This window comes from Dryobates pubescens, chromosome 5 (genome assembly GCF_014839835.1).
Source record: "Dryobates pubescens isolate bDryPub1 chromosome 5, bDryPub1.pri, whole genome shotgun sequence".
In the NCBI taxonomy this organism is placed as follows: domain Eukaryota; kingdom Metazoa; phylum Chordata; class Aves; order Piciformes; family Picidae; genus Dryobates; species Dryobates pubescens.
The window spans coordinates 27,992,151-28,012,992 of NC_071616.1; the positions used below are offsets into that span (position 1 = coordinate 27,992,151).

The 20,842-nt window shown below is 42.1% G+C and overlaps 2 protein-coding genes and 1 non-coding gene across 3 annotated transcripts in view; 1 reads left to right on the forward strand and 2 right to left on the reverse strand.

The window, feature by feature from the left end:
* The window catches only part of LOC104306868 (protein TUNAR), a 192,869-nt gene extending 172,464 nt beyond the window's left edge, over positions 1–20,405 (reverse strand). Inside the window, exon 1 of the mRNA XM_054161884.1 lies at positions 20,396–20,405. The gene's annotated coding sequence lies outside the window, so the exon portion shown is untranslated. The remainder of the gene's footprint in view (positions 1–20,395) is intronic.
* On the reverse strand, positions 6,217–12,263 carry GLRX5 (glutaredoxin 5). Its single transcript, XM_054161877.1, has 2 exons — positions 11,781–12,263; positions 6,217–6,740 (listed from the first exon to the last, which is right to left on the reverse strand). The coding sequence occupies exons 1-2, from the start codon at positions 12,088–12,090 to the stop codon at positions 6,562–6,564; spliced, it is 489 nt and encodes a 162-aa protein (XP_054017852.1). The 5' UTR covers positions 12,091–12,263; the 3' UTR covers positions 6,217–6,561.
* LOC128897274 (small Cajal body-specific RNA 13) lies at positions 14,323–14,595 on the forward strand. Its single transcript, XR_008462288.1, has one exon. It is a non-coding gene; the product is annotated as a small Cajal body-specific RNA 13 (non-coding RNA).
* Positions 20,406–20,842: the final 437 nt, after the last annotated feature.

The window sequence follows — 20,842 nt, forward strand, 5'->3', positions numbered from 1 at the left end:
GGGGGACGGCACTGGAAATTATGCTATTCCATCCCATAATATTGCATCTTCATCCTCTATATAAACTGACTGCGGAGTCAGTTCTGCCTTTTTCCTCCCCCTCTTCTCCCAGCACTCATGGGCTCTTATCTCCCTGGTTTGCAGGGGAGTGAGGCCTGGTGTGGGCAAGCTGGTTTTCTGGCTGTAAAGTGCAGCCTGGTTTGGGGGCAGGCTTTGGCGCATTGAGGCCTGGGGTTTTGGCCTGGTTTGGGGGGAGGTTGTGGAAAGCTTTGGCCTAATGGTGTTCTATGGTAAGTCCATATTGGAGAACTGGGCTCAGGTTGACTACGGATTTCTGTATCTTGCATGTTTTTGTACTGTCATATGTAGCTGTGAATAGTACTTCCATTTAAATTTCATATTTTTTTCTTTTACTCCTCTGGTGAGGGGTAAAAGAGCTTCTCTCCACTTCTAGACAACACAACATTAAAAAAAAAAACATGGTCACTCTGTTGCTAGAATTGGCTTAACTGGCAAAGCTGTTTGAAAATTAATGCTGAACTTCACCCTTGGATTCTTCTTACCTCTTTAAAAACTAACTGTCTGTGCATATTTCAGACAAACAAGGTACTTTGGGAATTATTGTGTAAATTTCTACAGCTAGAAAAAAGTTTCCAGTGATTCCCTCCATCTTTATTTAGTCTGATTCAAAAGGTGTTAAAACACTAAAATCATCTGAGAACAAAAGTCATCCTCAAAAGGTTTTCTTTCTTCTTGAGAGGGGAGCATAAGCCAGCAGCCTGGCATCCTGTCTGGTTGAGAAGTGATCTTTGAAACTACGAAGATATGAATGCTTGTTGATTATATACAGCATTGTATGTTCTTCTCAGCCACATCCTAGGACTATACAGTATGATGATCTAACTAAAAACACCTTTGCTCCTGGACTACTTATTACTTCCAGGGAAACAAGGCATGTTCAAGAAAAATGGATAATAAATGTATAAATCAGAATCTCTTCTCTCACACCTAAATCAATGGGGATATATATTATTCTACTATTGCAGGGTCCTACATCTCAGTTGGACCCATCCCGGGTACAAATACAGGCTGCATGCAGAGTGGGTTGAGGGTAGCTCTGAAAAAAGGTTGATGAGAAGCTTGACATGAGCCCATGGTGCACTCACACAGCCCAGAAGATATATCATATCCTAGGCTGCATCAAGAGGAGTGTCAGAAGTGATTCTCCCCCTTTACTCTGCTGTTGTGAGCCCCCACCTTGACTACTGCATCCAGTTGTGGGGTCCCCATCATAAAAAGGATACACAGCTGTTGGAGTCCAGAGGAGGGCCACAAAGATGATCCAAGGGCTGGAACACCTCTGCTATGAAAGATAGACTGAGAGACTTGGGGTTGTTTAGCCTACAGAAGAAAAGACTCAGGGGTACCTTATAGTTTCCTTTCAATACCTGAAGAGCTCCTACAGAAAAGCTGAAGAGGGACTTTTCATAAGGGTGTGTAGAGATAGGGCTGTGAGACTCTGGAATAGGCTGCCCAGGGTGGTTGTGGATGCCTCCCCCCTAGAGATGTTCAAGGCCAGGTTGGATGAGGCCTTGAGCCGCCAAGTCTATTTCAAAAGCATCCCTACCCATAGCAGGGAGAGGGGAGTAGATGAACTCTAAGATTCCTTCCAACCTAAGCCGTTTTATGATCATTTTAGCATAAGAACACAGAAGCTTCTGAAAGAATAATTTTATTAAAACAACAAAAACAAAACCACAAACAAAACAAAACAAACAAAACCCTAACAAACCACATAAGAATAGCTACACATGACCTGGAAAATATTCCAGTATTCCCCTGTCTGTGAAACAGCACAAATTCTGTGCCAATACTGAGGGGTTTGCTTTTCCTTTAGCTTAAATCATTTAAAGCCTGAATGTAAACCATGAGGTTTGGTATATACTTTGAAAAAAAATAAAAAACCACAACTGAAAATTGTTGATAACAAAACCTTTATCCACTTACCTCCTTCAGTGCTATTTTCTGTCTAACTAAAATGTGTTTTTTCTAAGGGACATGTCAGGATAGGAAAACTTTAAGGGAATCACAGAACTCAGTCAAAACATGAAAAATAAGAATGGATGTCATGAGACTCAAACAAAAGCTCTCCAGCTATTTCAGAGCATATAAACATCTTGTTTTACAGAACAGACAAGCAATGGGGAATATTGAGAACATCCAAGGATTTGCTAACAAAATTAAGATAAGGAAGCGGTCATCAGTAACAGAATAGACTAGACTGGACTAGACTAGGAATAGGAATAGAATTAACCAGGTTGGATAAGACCTTTGAGATCATGTTGCAGTTTGAGCTGGGTGCCCCCCTGGTGTGTTCACTTCCTGTGTCCAGAAGTCCAGCCCAGAGGGATGGACACAGGAAATTGTGTGTATTTCCTACCATGATTCTTTGCACCACTATAAGATCTAGTGCGGGGTCTAGCTCTTTCTCTTTTCTTCCTCCTCCGCCAGCCAGTAACTGGGGGAGATGTCTGCTGGCGTTGGGCCTGGCTAGGCCCAAGGCCACAGGGGGATGGGCAGTCTCAGGCCTGGCCAGCTGAGACTAGCCCAGCAGAGGGAGGGGGAAGAAGGAGCCCTGAGGGTCTCGGGTGTACCCTCAGGTGGGAATGGGATGCCTCTGGGTTTGCTTTGGGATCTTTGTCACTGCACTTTGGGTTTTCTGTAAACATTCACCGCTTTTTATTTAGACTTTCATTACTTTTGCAATCCGTTTGTTTGAGTGTTTTTATTCCTGCCCGTGGTGGGGAGAGAGGGGGCTGCCTCAACCCAGCACAGATCATTAAGTCCAACCTATCATCCAGCACTATCTAATCAATTAAACTATGGCACCAAGCAACCCATCCAGTCTCTTCCTAAACACCTCCAGTGATGGTGTCTCCACCACCTCCCTGGGCAGCCCATTCCAATGGCCAATCACTCTTTCTGTGACGAACTTCTTCCTAACATCCAGACTAAACCTCCCCTGGCACAGCTTGAGACTGTGTCCTCTTGTTCTGGTGCTGGTTGCCTGGGAGAGGAGACCAACCCCCACCTGGCTACAACCTCCCTTCAGGTAGTTGTAGACAGCAAGAAGGTCTCCCCTGAGCCTCCTCTTCTCCAGGCTAAGCAACCCCAGCTCCCTCAGTCTCTCCTCATAGGGCTTGTGCTCCAAACCCCTCCCCAGCTTTGTTGCCCTTACTCTGGACACTTCCCAGCAAGTCAACATCTTTCCTAAACTGAGGGGCCCAGAAGTGGACACAGTACTCAAGGTGTGGCCTAAGCAGTGCGGAGTACAGGAGCAGAATGACCTCCCTGCTCCTGCTGGCCACGCTGTTCCTGATACAGGCCAGGATGCCATTGGCCTTTTTGGCCACCTGGGCACACTGCTGGCTCATGTTCAGCCTACTATCAACCAGTACCCCCAGATCCCTTTCTGCCTGGCCACTCTCCAGCCACTCTGACCCCAGCCTATAGCGCTGCATGGGGTTATTGTGGCCAATGTGTAGAACCTAGCACTTAGATGTGTTAAAATTTAGATGTCCTGAGCTGTTACTAACAGCTTGTTTACTCAAGGAAACTTTTGGTTTAATGGACTCAAATTCTCCCAAATCAAAACTAGCAGTACAATAACAAGTGTTTGTAACTGGATTCCTTCTTCTCCATGCCAGGACCAGTTCAAGAGCAAAGAAACCCTTCTTCCCCTTAGGGGAAGATATAGGACAGTCCTGGGAATGAGCAATCTCATTTGCTTAAAACAAGCCACCTCACCTTGCCCTATATGCAAGAGATGAAAAGTGTTTGAAGATTCAAAGGATTGGCTTAATTTATGATTTGGTGTATAGTCAACTCAGCCTTTTACCACAGCAGCAGTATGCCTTCCACTCAGGCAAAGGATATAAACACCACTATTATGTTTTGCAAAATTTTATGCAAGTAATTAAAAACTATAAAGTCTAAGGGGAAGAATGCAGAGAAAGTAGAAAAATCTTCATAGTTTTGGTAAAAGCAGGAACTCATGCTGGAGAAGTATTTTTCTGTCAGGTCTTACTTCTAAACAATGCTGAAGTTATCTTTTTATTAAACTACTAGCAGATAGTACTGAAAAATATTCAGCTTTTGCAGAAGAACAAACAATAGAGCTCTATGAAACAGCAGATTTGGAGTTTTGTTTTTAATAAATGCATTTAATAGCCAGACTAAGAGTTTACCATTGATGCAGAAAATAATCTCATTTTCTTCATTACCTTGTTTACTGTGTACATCCGTATCGTGAATTTAGGCCCAGCTGTAGCCAAGCCCCACACACCTGCTCACACAGCTACCCGCTCCCTACCCCAGCAGGATGGACAAAAGAAACTGGGAGCAGAATGCAAATGCCTGTGGGCTGAAATAAGGCAAGTTTAATAAACAATCCAAAGAACAAATGAGCAACAGGAACAACAGTCAAAAAAGTAATACATAAAATGAGTAATACAAAACACAACAGCTCACCCAACTCAGCTTAAGTTTTACTGCCTGTGCCAGCTCCCCCTCCTAGAGCAGGTATGGAACACTCCATTGCTGGCTCAGCTGGCTATCCTGGGCTATCCTTCCATGCTTCTCATGAAGAACATTAACCCCGTCATAGCAAAACCCAGGCTAATATACTTTTATAGGTCTTTTAAGACAAATAACCAGAGTGTTGGGTTTAACTTTCCTACATTTGGACTGGCAGAAAGTACCCATGAAAGGTTAGCCATATGAAAGCTTTAATTCAAAGAACAGTAACACTGAAATGCTCAGAACTAACCTTTGTTTAGACTTACTCAGCAATTTGATTTTGTATATGAAAAAAATTCTTGCACATGTATCTACACGCCTAACAACCAAAAGGGACTCATTCTGAGTATAACTTAGTTGTTTTCAATGGTCATTCAGTTGCCTCTACTGGTACTGGGCAGAAGTCATGAACAAGTGGATTCGATGAGGATACAGACACTATATTTAATCCTGGCTCTATTGATTGCATGAAAACTATACAGTAAGCTTACACTAAGCCATTTGCAAATTCTGTGAAGAATGCACCAGTATAGATCCTCCACTGGACAGCTGGTTAAGTAGACAGTAGAGATTTAGAACTAGAACTTGCATCAAATCCCTTATCTACAAATTCTAGTCCTGACTTTCTCTTCCACTAGCCATTCAAAGTTTTTCCTCTTCTCTACAACACGTTTTCTATCCTATGCAGTGGAAAACATGTTTCAAATTGAACGTATTATCAGTTTCACTCATCATTTAAAATAAGAGGAACTATTGTAGATAATCAAATAGTCAACATCAAATATAAAACACAGTTTATTTCCAATCATTAGCTTAATCCACATGCAAACTGGTTTATACTAATAAAAAACACAATGCATTCAGAACAGCTTGGTTAGCTTTTAGCCTTAGCAGTATTTCTCTACAGCTGAAGCTACACTGGTTCATATATTTTGTTTTCACTTAGGGAAATGTGGATAGATAGTTAAAGACATCAGAGACTTTCCACAAAGAAATACTTAGGTACTCAGTAGCCTCTCTACTGCATTCATCCACATGAAACATTTAATCTGTAAATCTGATGTTTGACAACCATAGTCTTCAGAGTACAGCAGTAAGGCAAAAATACTTGGAAATAAAACAAATAAAAAGAAAACACAGTAACTAGCAAACAATACAAGATTACAGTAGTATAGGAGTATTCTCCTGTACTCTTTCAAGCTAGAATACTGAGGCTTCAAACAATCCCCAGACTTTATCACTACCACAGAACGCCAATACACAAACTATATAAGCAGGGGGGAAAGCTGCTTTGCAAGAGGTAGAAAATGTTTTATAAAATCTTTAGGCACAATTCTTAGCAATCTTTTAAAAGCCATCAGAAAGTTACAAAGTAACGACGACCATTATACATGTATTTGTACAAGTCTGTTTATTTTTATCCTTTGGAGTAAAAGTATATTTCATGCACTCATACAATCTTTTTCCTCCTATATTGTTTGAAAACTACTCTTCTCCTATATCTTATGTGATTATAGAAGTTTTACAGGCTCTCAGGAAGTCTTATCACCAAGAGTTATGGTGCATTAACACTTTCTATTTTTGAAAGGAGCAAGGGAATGCAGTTCCTGTTTGTGTAGGTTTGTGCATGGAAAAAAAAAAAACAGAGTAACACACACTCAAAATCCATAAAAATACCATTAGTTCTTTCAGTTTACTCCCACCTCAGTCAAGAAGGGAATGCTTTTACAAGTGAACTTTCTCTTTTTTAAAACACCAATTTCCACAAATGTATGTTTTGCAGTGCAGTGGTTATACTCAAATTTTTTACAATATCCATAAATCAAAATATCAAGATCACTACATCTACCATGAGACATTCATAGATAAATCTTAGTGTCAGTTCAAAAAGATGCCTTCTTTGAGCTAAAGTATGTAAGGCTTTACTGGTAGCAAGTTTTTATTGAAGTTTTGCTTTACTCCTGTCACATCATAATCCTCATTTTACTTTTTGTCTTGGTCTTTTTCTGCATCCAGAAGTGCTGAACGAATTCCTAGCTTCTTCAGCTCTTCCACAAGATCTCCATTCTGATGCATCTGGAGGAGTATATCACAACCACCAACAAATTCACCATTGAGGTATACTTGTGGGATAGTAGGCCAGTTAGAGTAGTTCTTTATTCCTGCATAAGAAAACAAACAAACAAGGTATTAAAGGTTTTCTCCCCTCTCCAAACAGAATGCTATTTTAAACTGAATTCATTGCTTCCACCTGACTGACATTTTCATTTCTTTCCCACTGAGACAAAAATTTATCTATATAGCAGAAACATTACCAGGAAAAACCACATTAGGTTTGGTTCTCACTTCACTTCAAAGGTGTGGCTTGAAAGATATGGAGTTGGCCTCTATACTGACTTCAAACTGGAGCTCAGAAAGTATAGCATCTCTTTTCCCTCCCAGGAACCAATATTATTTTTTAATCAATTAAAGAAATAAAAAGTATTAAAAATACTGAGAGCTATTTCTGTTCAGTTATCCCTTATATTTCCCAAAGGGACTTTAAAATATTTTATGTTCTTACCAAATTGATATAGTTATACTTACTACTGCAATTTCAATTGCAAGATACATTCACCCCTCCAGAAGCCTTATGCATTTCCAATTGCTTTATCTTTCATTGCCAGACCTTTCAGCCCTTGGGAGGGGCACAAACGCTAAGTTGTTTTTTTTTTCAAGTAGTCATTAGACAAAAAAAGAGTTTGACACACAATTACAAAGTATAGAAGTAGAGTGCAAAACTCTACTTCACAGAAGACAAATGTAAGACCATTCAAAAATATTAACTGACTGGCTGGTATAAACTGAATTCCAACTCGCAGTTAAAAACCACACACAAAATAATACAGATTAAGTCATTATATCTAATTTGCTGCTTTTTAAAAGACCCTTCACATAAAGCCATTATGCCTGTAGCAGAAAAAATTCCGCATCTATAGGCTCTTACACCAAGTTCACCAGCACTTGATATCTAAGCAAGTTTTGAATTCAACATTTTATACATTTCCAATATGCAATGCCTGGAATTTTTCTACCAAAGGCATAAAAGCCCATATAGCAAATTTAAGCCTACAGACAACAGTGGTTCCTTCTCAGATCATCAGAACCAATTCACCTTGGAAGTCAGTCCTCTAAACACAGGAGCTTTAGCACAGGCTGTCAAAGTACTAACAGTAAATATTAGACCTGTATAGCAGAAAATACCAGGAAATTTGCTTTCCCCTTAGAAAACATTTTTACCTCTAAAGCCATTAAAGGTAAAACCCAAAATATTTAGGGTTTAAAAAAAAAACAAAAACAAACAAACCCATAATCAAATTATGTTTACTTTATTGGCACTTAAACCACTTTATTTTTTAATAAATATGCCTAAGTGCATAAATACACCTTGGGATTATGGTTTGAATGAATAAAAGATGAAAAAGAGCTAACAATTCCCCTTAGACAAATACTGGTGTGTTTTAATAAAATCCACTGAACAACAAGCTATGGGGGGAACAAAAGTTACGAAGTATTCCTAACCATGGAGTACATCAGCTAAGAAATGTTATTTTGGCTTACAATTTTGTGCATGAACAACCAATGTTTCAAAAGTCAAAACCAGCAAGTTTAGCCTACAAATCAAGACCAAAGGGAGCCCATAATGATCTAACCTCTCCTCCAACATTACCATCTGTAACTTCCTTAGCATTTCACTAAAATCTGACAATTGTTTACACTGAATTTTGATGTGAACAGTACTTAAGCGCTCTTTGTCCACTGGGCACTCAAAAGGGGTCTGTCCTAAAAATCCACAACAGCTGCAATGAAAAACTGAGTCCCAACAGTAAGGAATACTTAAGGATAATCTCACACAAAGGAGCCACTGCTGATAAAAAATTAGTGTTTGTTTTTTGTTAAGATACCTCTATATATCAATTGAGAACCAAGAACTCTGCAAATGGTTGGATTCAATGCTCTTTTCCAACTCAAATGATTCTGTGATAAGAAGCTTATGGCCAATAGGCATTCCATGGTAATACTTACATCAATTACACACTCTCAGAAATATTTTCTTCAGGGACACAAATGCTGATAATACTTTCAAAGACCTATTCAACTTCAGATAAAAATATGAACACAATCAAGCTAAACTGCTTTGTACGTTGCATTTCATGTGTGGGACAAGCTGCTTTAGATGCTTTCATGCATGAGGCTCAACAAGATTACGAACTGAACACCTCCTGAAATGGTTAACCAGCTCTTAGCTTCACAGAGCAGTTACTGATAGTGTTTCAGTAGTGTTAAAGCAAGTTAACCTGCTCTAGCCTTTGGCAGTACGGACACCCCAAGTGATGTCCTTCCCCCTCTCTGCAGGTTAACGCTTCTCACTGTATTTCAGAAGCTGCAGCTCCTGCTCTGAACCACTGTTTGCTTTGTAATACCACACTCCACAGAACAAGCTACAGTTTGACTGTTGAGCTAGCACACTTTAAGGTGGATGTGAAACCAGAATCAGTGTAAACTACTATGGAAAGGGATACGTAGTGCACTCCCACCCCATTTCCCCAGTATGTTACCAACTCTCAGTCTCTCTTGCCAGCATTAGCACTAATTAATAATGGGCTACAACAAAGAACTGACTCAAGCAACCACTTCCCTTCCCACCACACTTTCTCCAGAAAAGCAACATGTTTCATGAATATCATTAGTACTGGTGCAAGCATGACTGAAGCAAAGCTAGGCCAAGGGTGAGAGGAACTACCAAAACCAATCCTGGCAGAATCCCCCGCTTAGGTAAAGTAAAGCAATGAGAAAATAATCTGAAAGTGAACTACCACAACAGTTCAAATTACCATTTTTCCAATACATAACCTCAAGCTTCTCTGCCCCCTTAGTTACCTGAACCAGCCTAGTGCTGTCCATCAGCTGAGAGCAGGATCATTTGTGGCACTGCCAAATTAGAGAAATCTAAATAGCCATGGAGTCCAAGAGAGTGTCAAGGTCTCCTAAACCAGCTTTAATAAGGATTTGTGTCAGGGAAGCATATCCTCAGCTCAGGGTACATGAAGTACCTATAACTATTTAGTTTCACAGAGAGAGAGTTGGTTTATTTCACAGCTGAAACCAGCCAGGCACTTCAAACATGCCTGAATCACCATAGTTGAACAGATGTATTGGATATTTTCATAGGAAGAGGCTGAGCATCCCCTCACTAAACCCACACGCAAGGAGCACAGATTACATTCCCCCAAGAGGGCTTAGAAAAGTATCACATGCTGCATACCAACTTTCCACCACCTGAAGCCAGCTCCAGGAGGAGACTAAGAGGGCCTTCAGGCAGCCCCTGCTGAATCACACTTCCTATAGAACTACAGATTCCAGCAGCCCTGCCCTCTTCTCTGTCAGAAATTGCCATCAACAGAAGCAGCCACATACTGGCTTTTCAGGGTGCAGCAGGTAATATAACTGAAGGAATAGGACAGCCCCCTGACCTTGAAATTGACGGTGTCATTCCCCAACTCTTCAAGGCTGTATTTCTGCTGCTGGCTCTGGCACTCATCTCCACCGTATAGTAAGCTAGCTCCATTCACATCCCTAGTGATCTAGTTAATAAATGAAGCTGAGTTTCTGTGCAGTCAGACAAGTGCTAAAGCTAATGCATGGAAGGAAACAGAACAACTTCCTTAAGCACCTGAAATCCAGCAAGATACTGTGCAACCACATGCTGCATTCCACATGACTTAGGCAAGCAGTTTGAATCGAACCACTAATCTCAATTTAAAGATCAGGTAGTTAAGAGAGCAATAACCTCTCAGATCACCTAGCACAAGCCAGAAGTCATGTGGAGAAAACATTTGCTGTGCTCCAAAAGATATTCCTGTTACATAGGAGAAAAACACTATATATTCACATGGTCAACTACCCAGGAATTATAACACGTTGCCTGTTCAAGAGCTCACAAATGCTCCTTCAAACAAAAGACTGATGATTTGACTTCAAGTTTTTGTTTCCTCCTTTTCACTTCAGAAGTTTGTTCTAAGTGAACCATGTAATTAATAAAGTCAGTTATGTAAATAGAGTTTAGAAAACTCCCACAACTTGCTTATCTGCCAAAGGCAGTAGATTTACTTAAATATAATCAATATTCAATAACAAAAAATGTCATCACACCCAAATGACAGCGTTTTAAACTTTTATATCATACCAACTATGATACCTGTGAACTGAAAAGCAAGCACTCTGTTTGTTCTAAAACTCTCTCCAATAACCACTTAAAAACTCAACAGTGAGCTACACACATGGAAAAGAAGGAAGAAAGGCATTACAATGGTTTCCTACAAATGGTAAAATAAACCTAAATAAAAATAACTAATAGCTCCCACCATTTGAGCAGTAATGGTGAAACGATTACAAAATATTTCTTGTGCAAATGATTAGCATACTTTTGTAGTTTATCAAAAGAACCTGGCCAGGCAGCATGAGCAGAGAATCAAGTGGCCCAAGTCAATGCCATTCATGAAGCTTCACCATGCTGTTCATGGGAACAAAGAACATCTTGACTAGGTAACTAAGCATTTTAGGGGCTTTTAATACAGCTTTGTACCTATTTTTTAAGGCAAGGCAGCATGGAACAAAAAGACTGCTCTACAAGAGATACCCTGTAAGCCTAACTGCCTTCTGCAGATGACCAAAACGCTCCTGGACACAGCAAGGGTTCCAGAACCCAAAGAGGCACATCGAGAACAAGTAACCATCTCTGCATCACGCTTCGAATTTCACACACACACCCCCAACTCCGGAACTAGGCCTGCTTGTAAAACATTACCAAAAACTTCAAGAAAGCGAGTAGAAGCAAGTTCCATCAAGTGAACGAGGGCTGCCACATTGAGCTGAGAGCAAGGTGGGGGTAAAGGGGGCGCCAACGACTCTCCGGGAGCCAAGAGGCATTAAGGCAACTCCGGCCTCCCAGCAGGATTACACATATCGGAGCCTCCCGCAGGCCGGGAAACCTTCCCACAGGGAAATCAGGACTTCGGGGTTCTGGCCCTGCTCAGTAATAGCGGCGTTTCAGAGAGGACCGGTTTGGGTTATGTGCAAATTCCAGCCGCAGAGAAGGTGGCGGCCAAAGGTGACCCCCGACGGCCGCCGCGCCCGGCCCCAGCCCCGGCCCGGCCGCTGACCTTGGCGGAGGTCGGGGTCCTGTAGGACGTCGTGGGCATTGTAGTCCTCCACACCGTGCAGCCGCAGGATCTGCACTACTGCGTTGCTGAAGCCGCAGAGGGGCTGCTCCGGGCTGCCTTTCATGAACACCACCACCGGGTGCGCTCGTACCAGCCGCTCCACCGCCTCCCGCGACCCTGAGCCGCCTCCACCACCTTCAGCCCCGCCGCCCTCGGCGCCGCCGGTGGCTGCCTGGCTCAAGGGCCGCCCTGCTGGGCCCCGCACAGCAGCAGTACCCCACCGCCAGGCCGCCCACAAAACACGGCTCATGCTGCCCCGACTGCCTACTGCTGGCCTTCACCGCGCTCCGCCGGCAACAAGCCGGTGTTCACCACCTATTGGCGGAAAGCAAGAAAGGTCACGGTGAAGTTTCTCTTCCACATAGGCGTAGTCACTTGCCAATCAGTATCGACGGCCAGTAGCCTTGTCCCACCTAGCAACCCTGAGGATACTCTTGTCTTCCTATTTGTGGAGAGAACTGCAGCGCTGCAGTTGCGTTGGGAGGAGCGCTCTCGGTGTTTTGGTTAATCCCCGCCCGCTCCACGGCCGCGATTGGTCGGGGCTCTCCGGATGCGCTGCTCTTCTCGGGACGCCCCGGGGGCGCGTGATTGGCGTGTCGTTTCTTCCGCTTCCGGGTTGCAGCGGTGCTCGTGGCTGGGGGCTCAGCGTGCCTCAGCTGCCTTCAGCCTGGCGGGCAGCGAAGCCATGGATCTGGTGCGCGCTGCCCTGCCGCACGCCTCCCTTCCCCTCTGCTGCTGGCTCTGCTGGGCGGCTAGGGTGCAGGCCGAGTGGCGTGGCGGCGAAGGGAGGGCAGTACGGCAGGGAGACCCACCGTGTGGCCGTCGCCGTGCTCGGCTGCTTCCTTCGGGCCTGCAGTATGGGCAGGGTCCGGGCGCTCCGTGGAGCTGTGATGGTAGTGCCCTAGGAGTCTTCGGTGGAGCTGGGGGCTGTGCCTACGCCGCCTCTCCCTAGAGCGGGGTTAGGGTTTTATCCCGTGGGTCTTTTGGTGTTGTAGGCTGTGCTAGAGCTTCCTGGGGCTGGGGACGCGACCTGGGAGGTAAAACCGTTTAAAAGCTAAATGAAATCATGAGAGAACGGGGCTGCTCTGGCATGTCGGCTGGGAGAAACTGCGGTGATGATGAGCATAAATGTATGCGAGGTGCAGCGGTGGAAGTGCCCTCGGATGGGCAGCGCCGTTGAGTAAGCACCGTTTTTCACTAGGCGGACAAGGCAGGCAGCGGAGGCGTTACGTGGACAGCTGACGAAGTACTGGATGGGTCTGTCTCTTTGGTAGCTTTGACTGTGTTTAATGACTTGCTTGCAGTCAGTTACTCGGGTGTGGTGTATTTGTCATAGTGGAATGAAGCAGGTAGTTAATCACTGAGAAACGCAGTTCTTTGCATGCTTTGCTTTAATGCTAGGAGGGGAGGCCCGTGTAACCGGTAGCTTTGCACAGCCCGATTGATCACTGGAACAACTGGCGGGGGTGGCTGCGAGGTGGAGAGATGTGAGCATGACTAGGCTGGCTGATTGCCTGTGCGAAAGGGTTGGTTCAGTAGATGCTGAAAGACGTCCAGAACTGCCCAGCGTCAGCCAGAGAAGCGCTGATTTTGGAGCAAGTCCTGGAAACGGCTGTGTGTGCAGCCAACTTTGAGCTCCTGGGCAGACGCTGGGTTCTTTCTAGGAACTTGGAGAAAAGCATAGATGTCTCCTATGGCAGCCAGGTCCATCCTGTAAGTAGAAGAAAACATTTTGTAAGTTTTCCTCTGTGTTAAACGGCATTCACAAATAAGGTGTACTTCTGAGTTTTAATTACTGTCCGTAGGCATTAATTCTGTTGCCTTTTATTTAATTAGAACACATGCAAAGGAGATTGTGGGAAACTTGCAGTTCATCATCCCATGTGAATATCTTACCAATATAATAAAGTGTTGTTGCAGTATTTTAAAGTATATGTAATCAATCAGTGTTGTGTTTTCAACAAAACAGGCATGCTGAGGAAGACACAAACATTATTGCTTTCTGTGGTTTCTATGTTGTGATTAACATAGTGCAAGGTTGTGCACTGTGACAAAAAAAACAGTATCCATATTGTGATATGGATTCTGTAAAGCAAAAATGTTTTTCTATTTGATGAACTGATAAAATATGCAGAGGCTTAACAAGCATTGAGTATGGTAGTCCAAGTGATCTAGCTTGTTTCAATCTATCAGAAACAGTTCTGCAGCTTTTAAGATCCCAGGAAGTGAGAGGGGAATTTAAATGTAAATTGAGTAAAGAGAAAGAGATGTTTCTATTCTTAAAGGCAACTAAGTATATTTTTTAAATTATTTTTTAAAAAGGTTATAAATGGAATTTTGTAGTGCTCACTTTTCTGAATTTCATTGTTGCTATTTCTACAAGGATATGGTTCATTAGAAATCGTAAGTGAAATAAGGACATCAAACCAAAGTGTGGAAAAACCCATGTGAGGATATGCTCTTTCCCCAGTTGCAGTTTAATCCTCTGTAGTCCAAGAGATGCCCTTGGTTGGTAGTACTCTGGGCACACCAGGCTTGCAGAGAGAGCATCTGCATGAGGAAGCCGAGGCATGCCTGTAAGAGATGCAGCAGCAACATGCGCAATATTCCTCTAATAGCTACAATTCTGTTGCCACGGAGATAATGACTTATCCCATGTCATTATTGATCCACCAACAGTAAGAGCAATTCTGCAGTCTGATATTGTTTAGCAGATACAGTGACATCTGCTAAACACTGAAAAACTGCTATAAATGTTTCACTGAAGTCTGTATACAGATTAAAAATACCTGAATGTATAGTTCTGTGGGATACTATTAAGCTTAATGGAATGCTTTTTAATAAAATACTTACTCTTGTGAAATGCTTTTGGATAATGCAACATGCAGCACGCTATTAGTGGATAAACACTTTTCCCTACTGATAAGATTCAGAACATAAACCCCGTGTACACTCTAGAAACAAAGAAATAACTATTTGTGGTAATAAATAGTTAATGGTCCAGTCTTCCATCAGTCTAAGTAAAACTTCTTGTATTTTGCAGAAAATGATTTAACTCACCTGGGCAGAAGATATACTAAGGCGACTCCCATAAGGCTACTGACATTTTGCTGATGCTCCTGTTAGAAGACTTAACACATCGCTTTGGAAACAATAGTAAAAGTTCTAGTATTAAAACTGCAGAGCTCCAGTGCTCACAGGTAGTCACACGTTAGGTTAGTTGCAGGCATTCTGCTGCTGAACAGAATTGCTACTTGTGGTCTGAGGTTCTTATACCATGCACAAGAAGGTATGCATCTAAGAAATGTGGGTTTTTTTGTCTGGGTTTTTACAAAGTGGAGGGCTAAATCAGCCGGTGAGGAATGTCAGAAGAAAAGTCTCTTTTCAGCTTATCTGAACAGGACACCTCTTCATGTCCAAGTCAGATATCTGTATGTCTTTCTGACATGTGCTAAGTGCCTGGAAGCAAAATCCCTTCTTATGCCTTAACTGCTGGGTTCTACTTAGGCAATTTTATTGTCTCTTGAAGCTTTCTAGTGGGATGTTTTGAGCTCCAGCTGTTCTGCATGACAGTTAAATACTTTCAGCATACTATCAAGGCACCATGCGGCATCAACAACATCTTCCTCAAAAATTACTGTAATTTTGTGGATTGCCTAAATTGAGAACACTGCAAAAATAACTGTGAAAAGTTCCTGGTTATTTTGATGATGTGGTAGTTTGAAAAAGTGCAACAAGCAGCAGAAATGTATAAGCACTAGAGGAGTTTTGTGGTTGTAGGAACTCGGGGCCCATGGGAAATAAGTACAATTCACATTTCCTGTTTTGGTCTAACCTGGAGGTGTCTATCTAAGTTTTTCTGAACTTTATGGGTATTTAAAATAACATTTATAGATTTGTAGCTTATTCTCAACAGGGTGTTTGCACTAGCTTTAAAATAGAACCCTCCATTTCATTATTGAGAGGGGAAGAATATGCTTGAAGTGACTGAGGTCAGTTTAACTGATGGGTTATCTAATTGATCCGAAGCAGTTTGTCAGCTTAGTTCACATAAGGATGCCTTTGGCAGACAGAGGATGTGCATATAATGAAAGCAACAATGTCTGAGCCCCACATTAAACAAATAGAATTGAAGATCAAGTTCAAATTTTAATGTGAACCTTTAAATGACACACTGTAGACTTCAAGCTTGCTTCTTAATGACACTGATCTCGGTATACATCTCTTTGTAGTTGCACTCTTCTTTGTGACTTATGGAGCTGTCCTGGAGCAAGGACATGTAATACAGTCTTTGTGATAGAGTAGTAGAATTACTCTTTGGGATGAGCAAGCTTCCTGCAACTGTTCTGCCTGACTAGCTTGTGTTGGCCCTTTGTTCCTTATTTGCAGATGGTAGTGGTGCTTGAATCTTTCAGTATTGCATGGGAAGCATAATTTTATAATACATTTCATTTATATGCAGAGCTGAGAAATGTTACCTCTGATGAGAACACCTCTTGCCTCTTTTCATGCAGGAGTTAAGAATGCCATGAATCTTTCATGAGCCTGAAAAAAAGACTAATCTGCTCAATAGAAGATACTGTTACTGGATTGAGTCTTAAGCCACAGAGAGCAAAGGACTGGGATTATAACGGGACACATGTCCTGTTCTTTGCTTCATATGCATTCACATTTGACCAGTGTTATAGAAACAGGATGGTAATTCATATGAATTGTAATTTACTTCAAAGTACTTTCTGGTCACTTGTAACTGTAGGAAAGTCCTAGGGCACTCTCTGCCTGTAAGAAAGACTTTTGTGCCTCCATTTAAGTTCTCCTGGCATACTCTGGGTACAGCTATGATGACAGAAGTGCTTTTGCTGGTTTAGTTCATTTTAAGAATGTGTAGTTGTGCCAAAACTCCGATTGACATGTATTTGGTGTCCACGAGGTGGCTCTGGATCCCCGAGTTACTCTGTTAAAAATGGAAAGCTATAGTAACTGAATGCTTTTTGCCTCTAGGAGCGATGACACCAGCAAGATCTTGTTCAGCACTTTAATTCCCTTAGCTATTCCATATAAGACTTACAAAGAAAAAAAAATACACTTAGGTATTTTTCTGCCTTAAGAAATGTATCCTATGTTACAATAACGTTCCTCAGCTTCAATAAATGGTGCTGGCCGTTTGATCACCTCTGTGGCAGAAACAGTACTAAGTATGTCATTGCTTGAGTTTCAACTGTAATAGATTTCTCCAATTAAAAGTTCAAGAGTTTTGCACACATCAGTGTATTTGTAATGTAGGTGAGAATCTTAATTATAAGTTTGGGGTTTGTTGATTTTTTTTTTTTAAATCTTATTAGTTTTGAACTTGGTACTACAGTATTTCAGTAAAGATTTTATTTGTGTCATGCACCCTTTAGTCTTCCATTTTTTTCTAGAAATGTATGTACAATTTTTAACAGAGGCCATCTTGGGCATAGTGACAATGAAATGATAGTGATCTTGATTCCTGGAGAAGTGTGGGGTGAGGGGTTTCAGCACAATTGCCACCTGGGACTTCTGGAGGGAAGACTTTGGCCTGTTGAGGAGACTGGTCAAGAGTGTCCCTTGGGAGGCAGTCTGCAAGGGTAAAGGAATCCAGGAAGGGTAGACATTCTTCAAAAAGGAAATCTTACAGGTACAGGAGTAGGCAGTCCCTATGTGTCCAAAGATGAGCCAGTGCAGAAGACTGGCCTGGTTGAACTGGGAACTTGCTATGACTCGGCAAAAAAAAAGTTTACCATCTTTGGGAAAAGGGACAGGAAACACAGGAAGAGCATAAGGATATCCTTAAATTATGCAGGGAGAAAGCCCAGCTAGAACTTAATCTGGCCACTGCTGTAAAAGAGAAAAATTGGATTTACAAATCAGCAACAGAAGGAGGGCCAAGAAAAATCCTTTATTGGAGGGAGGGAGGGGAAATGTTGCTATAAAGGATGAAGAAAAGGCTGAAGTACTTAATGCATTCTTTGCCTCGGCCTTTAACAGTCACAGCAGTTTTCTCAGGATATTCAACTATGGGAGCTGGAAGACAGGCATGGAGCAGGATAAAGCCCCTATAATTCAAGAGAAAACAGTGATCTGCTGCTCCACCTAGCAGATCTCATCTACGGGGCCAAATGAGATCTACCCAAGCTTGCTGAGGGAGCTGGTGGAAGAGCTTGCCAAGCCACTTTTAATCATTTATCAGCAGTCCTGGCTAACTGGGCAGGTCTTAGTTGACTGAAAGTTAGCAAATGTGATGCCCATCTACAAGAAGGACTGGAAGGTGGATCTGGGGAACCACAGACCTCTAATTCTTGCCTTGGTGCCAGGGATAGTTACAAAGCTGATTGCCTTCGGTATTATCAAATGGCATATGGGGGACAAAGGGCCTGGGGGTGCTGGTTGACAGCTGGATGAATATGAGCCAGCACGCCCAGGTGGCCAAGAAGACCTGCAGCATCCTGGCCTGTGTCAGAAATCATAGCACCAGCAGGACTAGAAAAAAGTGGTTGTCCCCTTGTACTTGACACTGGTAAGGCTGCATCTTGTATATTGAATTCAAATATTGAGGTGCTGGAGCCCCTCCAAATATGGGTGACAATGCTGGTGAAGGGAGAATAGTGTACTTTAAAATGTATTGTGAAGGTGAGATTCCCCCTCAAAATAGGGGAAATTTCTCAGAGAAAGCAAGGAAATTCAATATTTCATCTGAGTTGCAAAAATTAAAAACTTACTTCCTGCCTAGCTGTTAACCTTGCTATGCCTAAATTACAAACAAACTGCAGAAAATAACCCTCAAGTCACCTCAGGAGAGGGAGTGCACAGAGAGCTAATAGTGCAGGACTTCACAGTCTGCTAGTATCATCCTAGATGTCTTGGGGGTTCTGCTCCTACCCCATCTGTGCCTTGTTCTGTGGTCAGTTGTTTTCTGACATTTTTGCTTGAAGAATACGTTTTTAATACAACAATCATCTCGACAGTCAAATACATTGTCTTATTTTTTCCCCACACAGAAGTATTTAAAAAGCACCAGTGTAGTTAAGTGTACAGTGATCTCTTTCTATTGTTCTGTGGATCCCTAGCTAGCTGTGAAGTGATATTGCCTCCAAAGTTCCAGTCTGATAACTTTTTATCAACTTCTAACACCCTACTGCCCCTCTTCTGGTCACTGAGTTTTGTTTCTTGAAAAGCTTTCAGACTTAAAGATGTGTAGGCACCAGTCTGAAAACAAATGAGCAGAGCCTGGAAAAACCTACAAAGGAAACAGAAGGAACTGAAGAAATAATGATGCTTTGCTCTTGAGACCAAAACTAACTGATAGCACCATGAAGCATGGATATTATTTATGAATGTTTTGATAGACCTGGAGGACTCCAGCATCATCAGTGTCAACTGTTCCTTTAGCATTATCTTCCAACTAATATAGTGTGACTCAAGCAAGTGATGTTCACGTGAAGAATCCTCATGTCTAGTGTGTGTGATGCAAGAAGTCTGTTTTGCTCATAAATAAATGGAGCAGTGCCTCAGCTGCTTTATAGTGGCTTAACTCTGGCTTAATTCAGTTTGTGTCAGGTTTTGTTTGCTAACCTTGCTTCTTTTCACTGTCAGGCTTGCTTCTATCCATTGTAGAAGCTTCAGAGATCTGAGGCTTCTTCAGCTGTATCTTGAACCTAACAGGAGACTTGAAACAAATTTCCTCTGTTCCTAATTGCATGCTCTTAGTGCAGTTCTGGGAGTGATACTGGGAGTAGGAAGTCCAGATTTAAATATCCTATGTGCTAAAGGCTCCTATGCTCTGAAGGGTAGATGGTTTACAACAGATGATTTGATGAATGTTGTTAACACATCATGCAAACTCATTTGGCTGCAGTCACAGCCAAATATCACAGAAGTGATATTTGCTAAGTTCCAATTTGATACAATATTCTAAATTTAGAAGCTAATGAATAAGAGGCACAAACTATCACTTTTATTCTGTTTACATGGAAACATGGCACAAAAAAATCAAACCAAACTAATTCGGACTTTGTCTTGCAGGATCTGTGGTTAAAGCTTCAGTCTGCTTGGAGTGTTAAAATACCCAAGTCTACCCAGAAGTTGGAACTCAATAATATGAAGTGCTTAACTATAGAAGGGTATTTGGGCCAGTGGTGTCAGAACTGGTACTGTACCACAAGGTCCCACTTTCCTGTGGAGCTGAATTAGACAAAAGGTAAATTCCAACATATGCTACAGGGAGAAGATTAAGTACTCTGTTAAAGTCTGCATGAATACAGGGCAGGAAGTTAGCATGGTTCATTGGGGCATGATCCTTGCCCTAGTGCTCTTGAAGATATGCTGCTTTGACATCAGCATTTAGAGTTTATGACTCCTCATTCCTTACTAGCTGATGAGGGAGTTTTACTTATAGGAACTCCTACCACCACCCACAGAAGCTTTCTATCAAGCAATGTGCAAATTTGAGTAGCTATAAAACAATACAAAAAACCCTGAGAAGCCCGGTGTTGAAACCTGTCATGCCAAAGACATATGTCACTCATAAGCTGCACACAAATGTTGCTCTGCCAACAAATGCTGTTCCTCCCACCCCAAGGCTGCTGTGTGACTCATTATTTGAATTACAATTTTACGCTGCTGTACCCAAGCAAACATAAAGGGAAACATCTTAATATCTTGTAATACTTGTTTGTCATCAGTTATGAGCATGAATAAATGGGTGTGTTGCACTAATGAGAGAGCAGTTACCCTGCAGCATTGCAAGTGCTTCTCTGTTGCCCCAAAGACATTGTGTAGATCCTTCTATTGAATAAACCATGCCAACACAATGGTTACTTTTGCAGTATTTTATGCTTTCCACCCAGTCTCTTGGGTATTCTGCTCATCACAGGAAATGTCTGAAAATGCTTTATATTCACTGACAAATACTCATGGTTTGGTTTAGAGGCTGAGCCAACTGCTTCTAAAAATACATTCCTTTCTTTTAAGGAAAGAGAGCT

Bases quoted from the DNA above. Each gene is read 5' to 3' on its own strand.
- GLRX5 (XM_054161877.1), bottom strand. From the start codon at position 12,090: ATGAGCCGTGTTTTGTGGGCGGCCTGGCGGTGGGGTACTGCTGCTGTG. The intron at 6,741-11,780 runs GTCAGCGGCCGG...TTTCTTATGCAG, and splicing joins GGACCCCGACCTCCGCCAAG to GAATAAAGAACTACTCTAAC.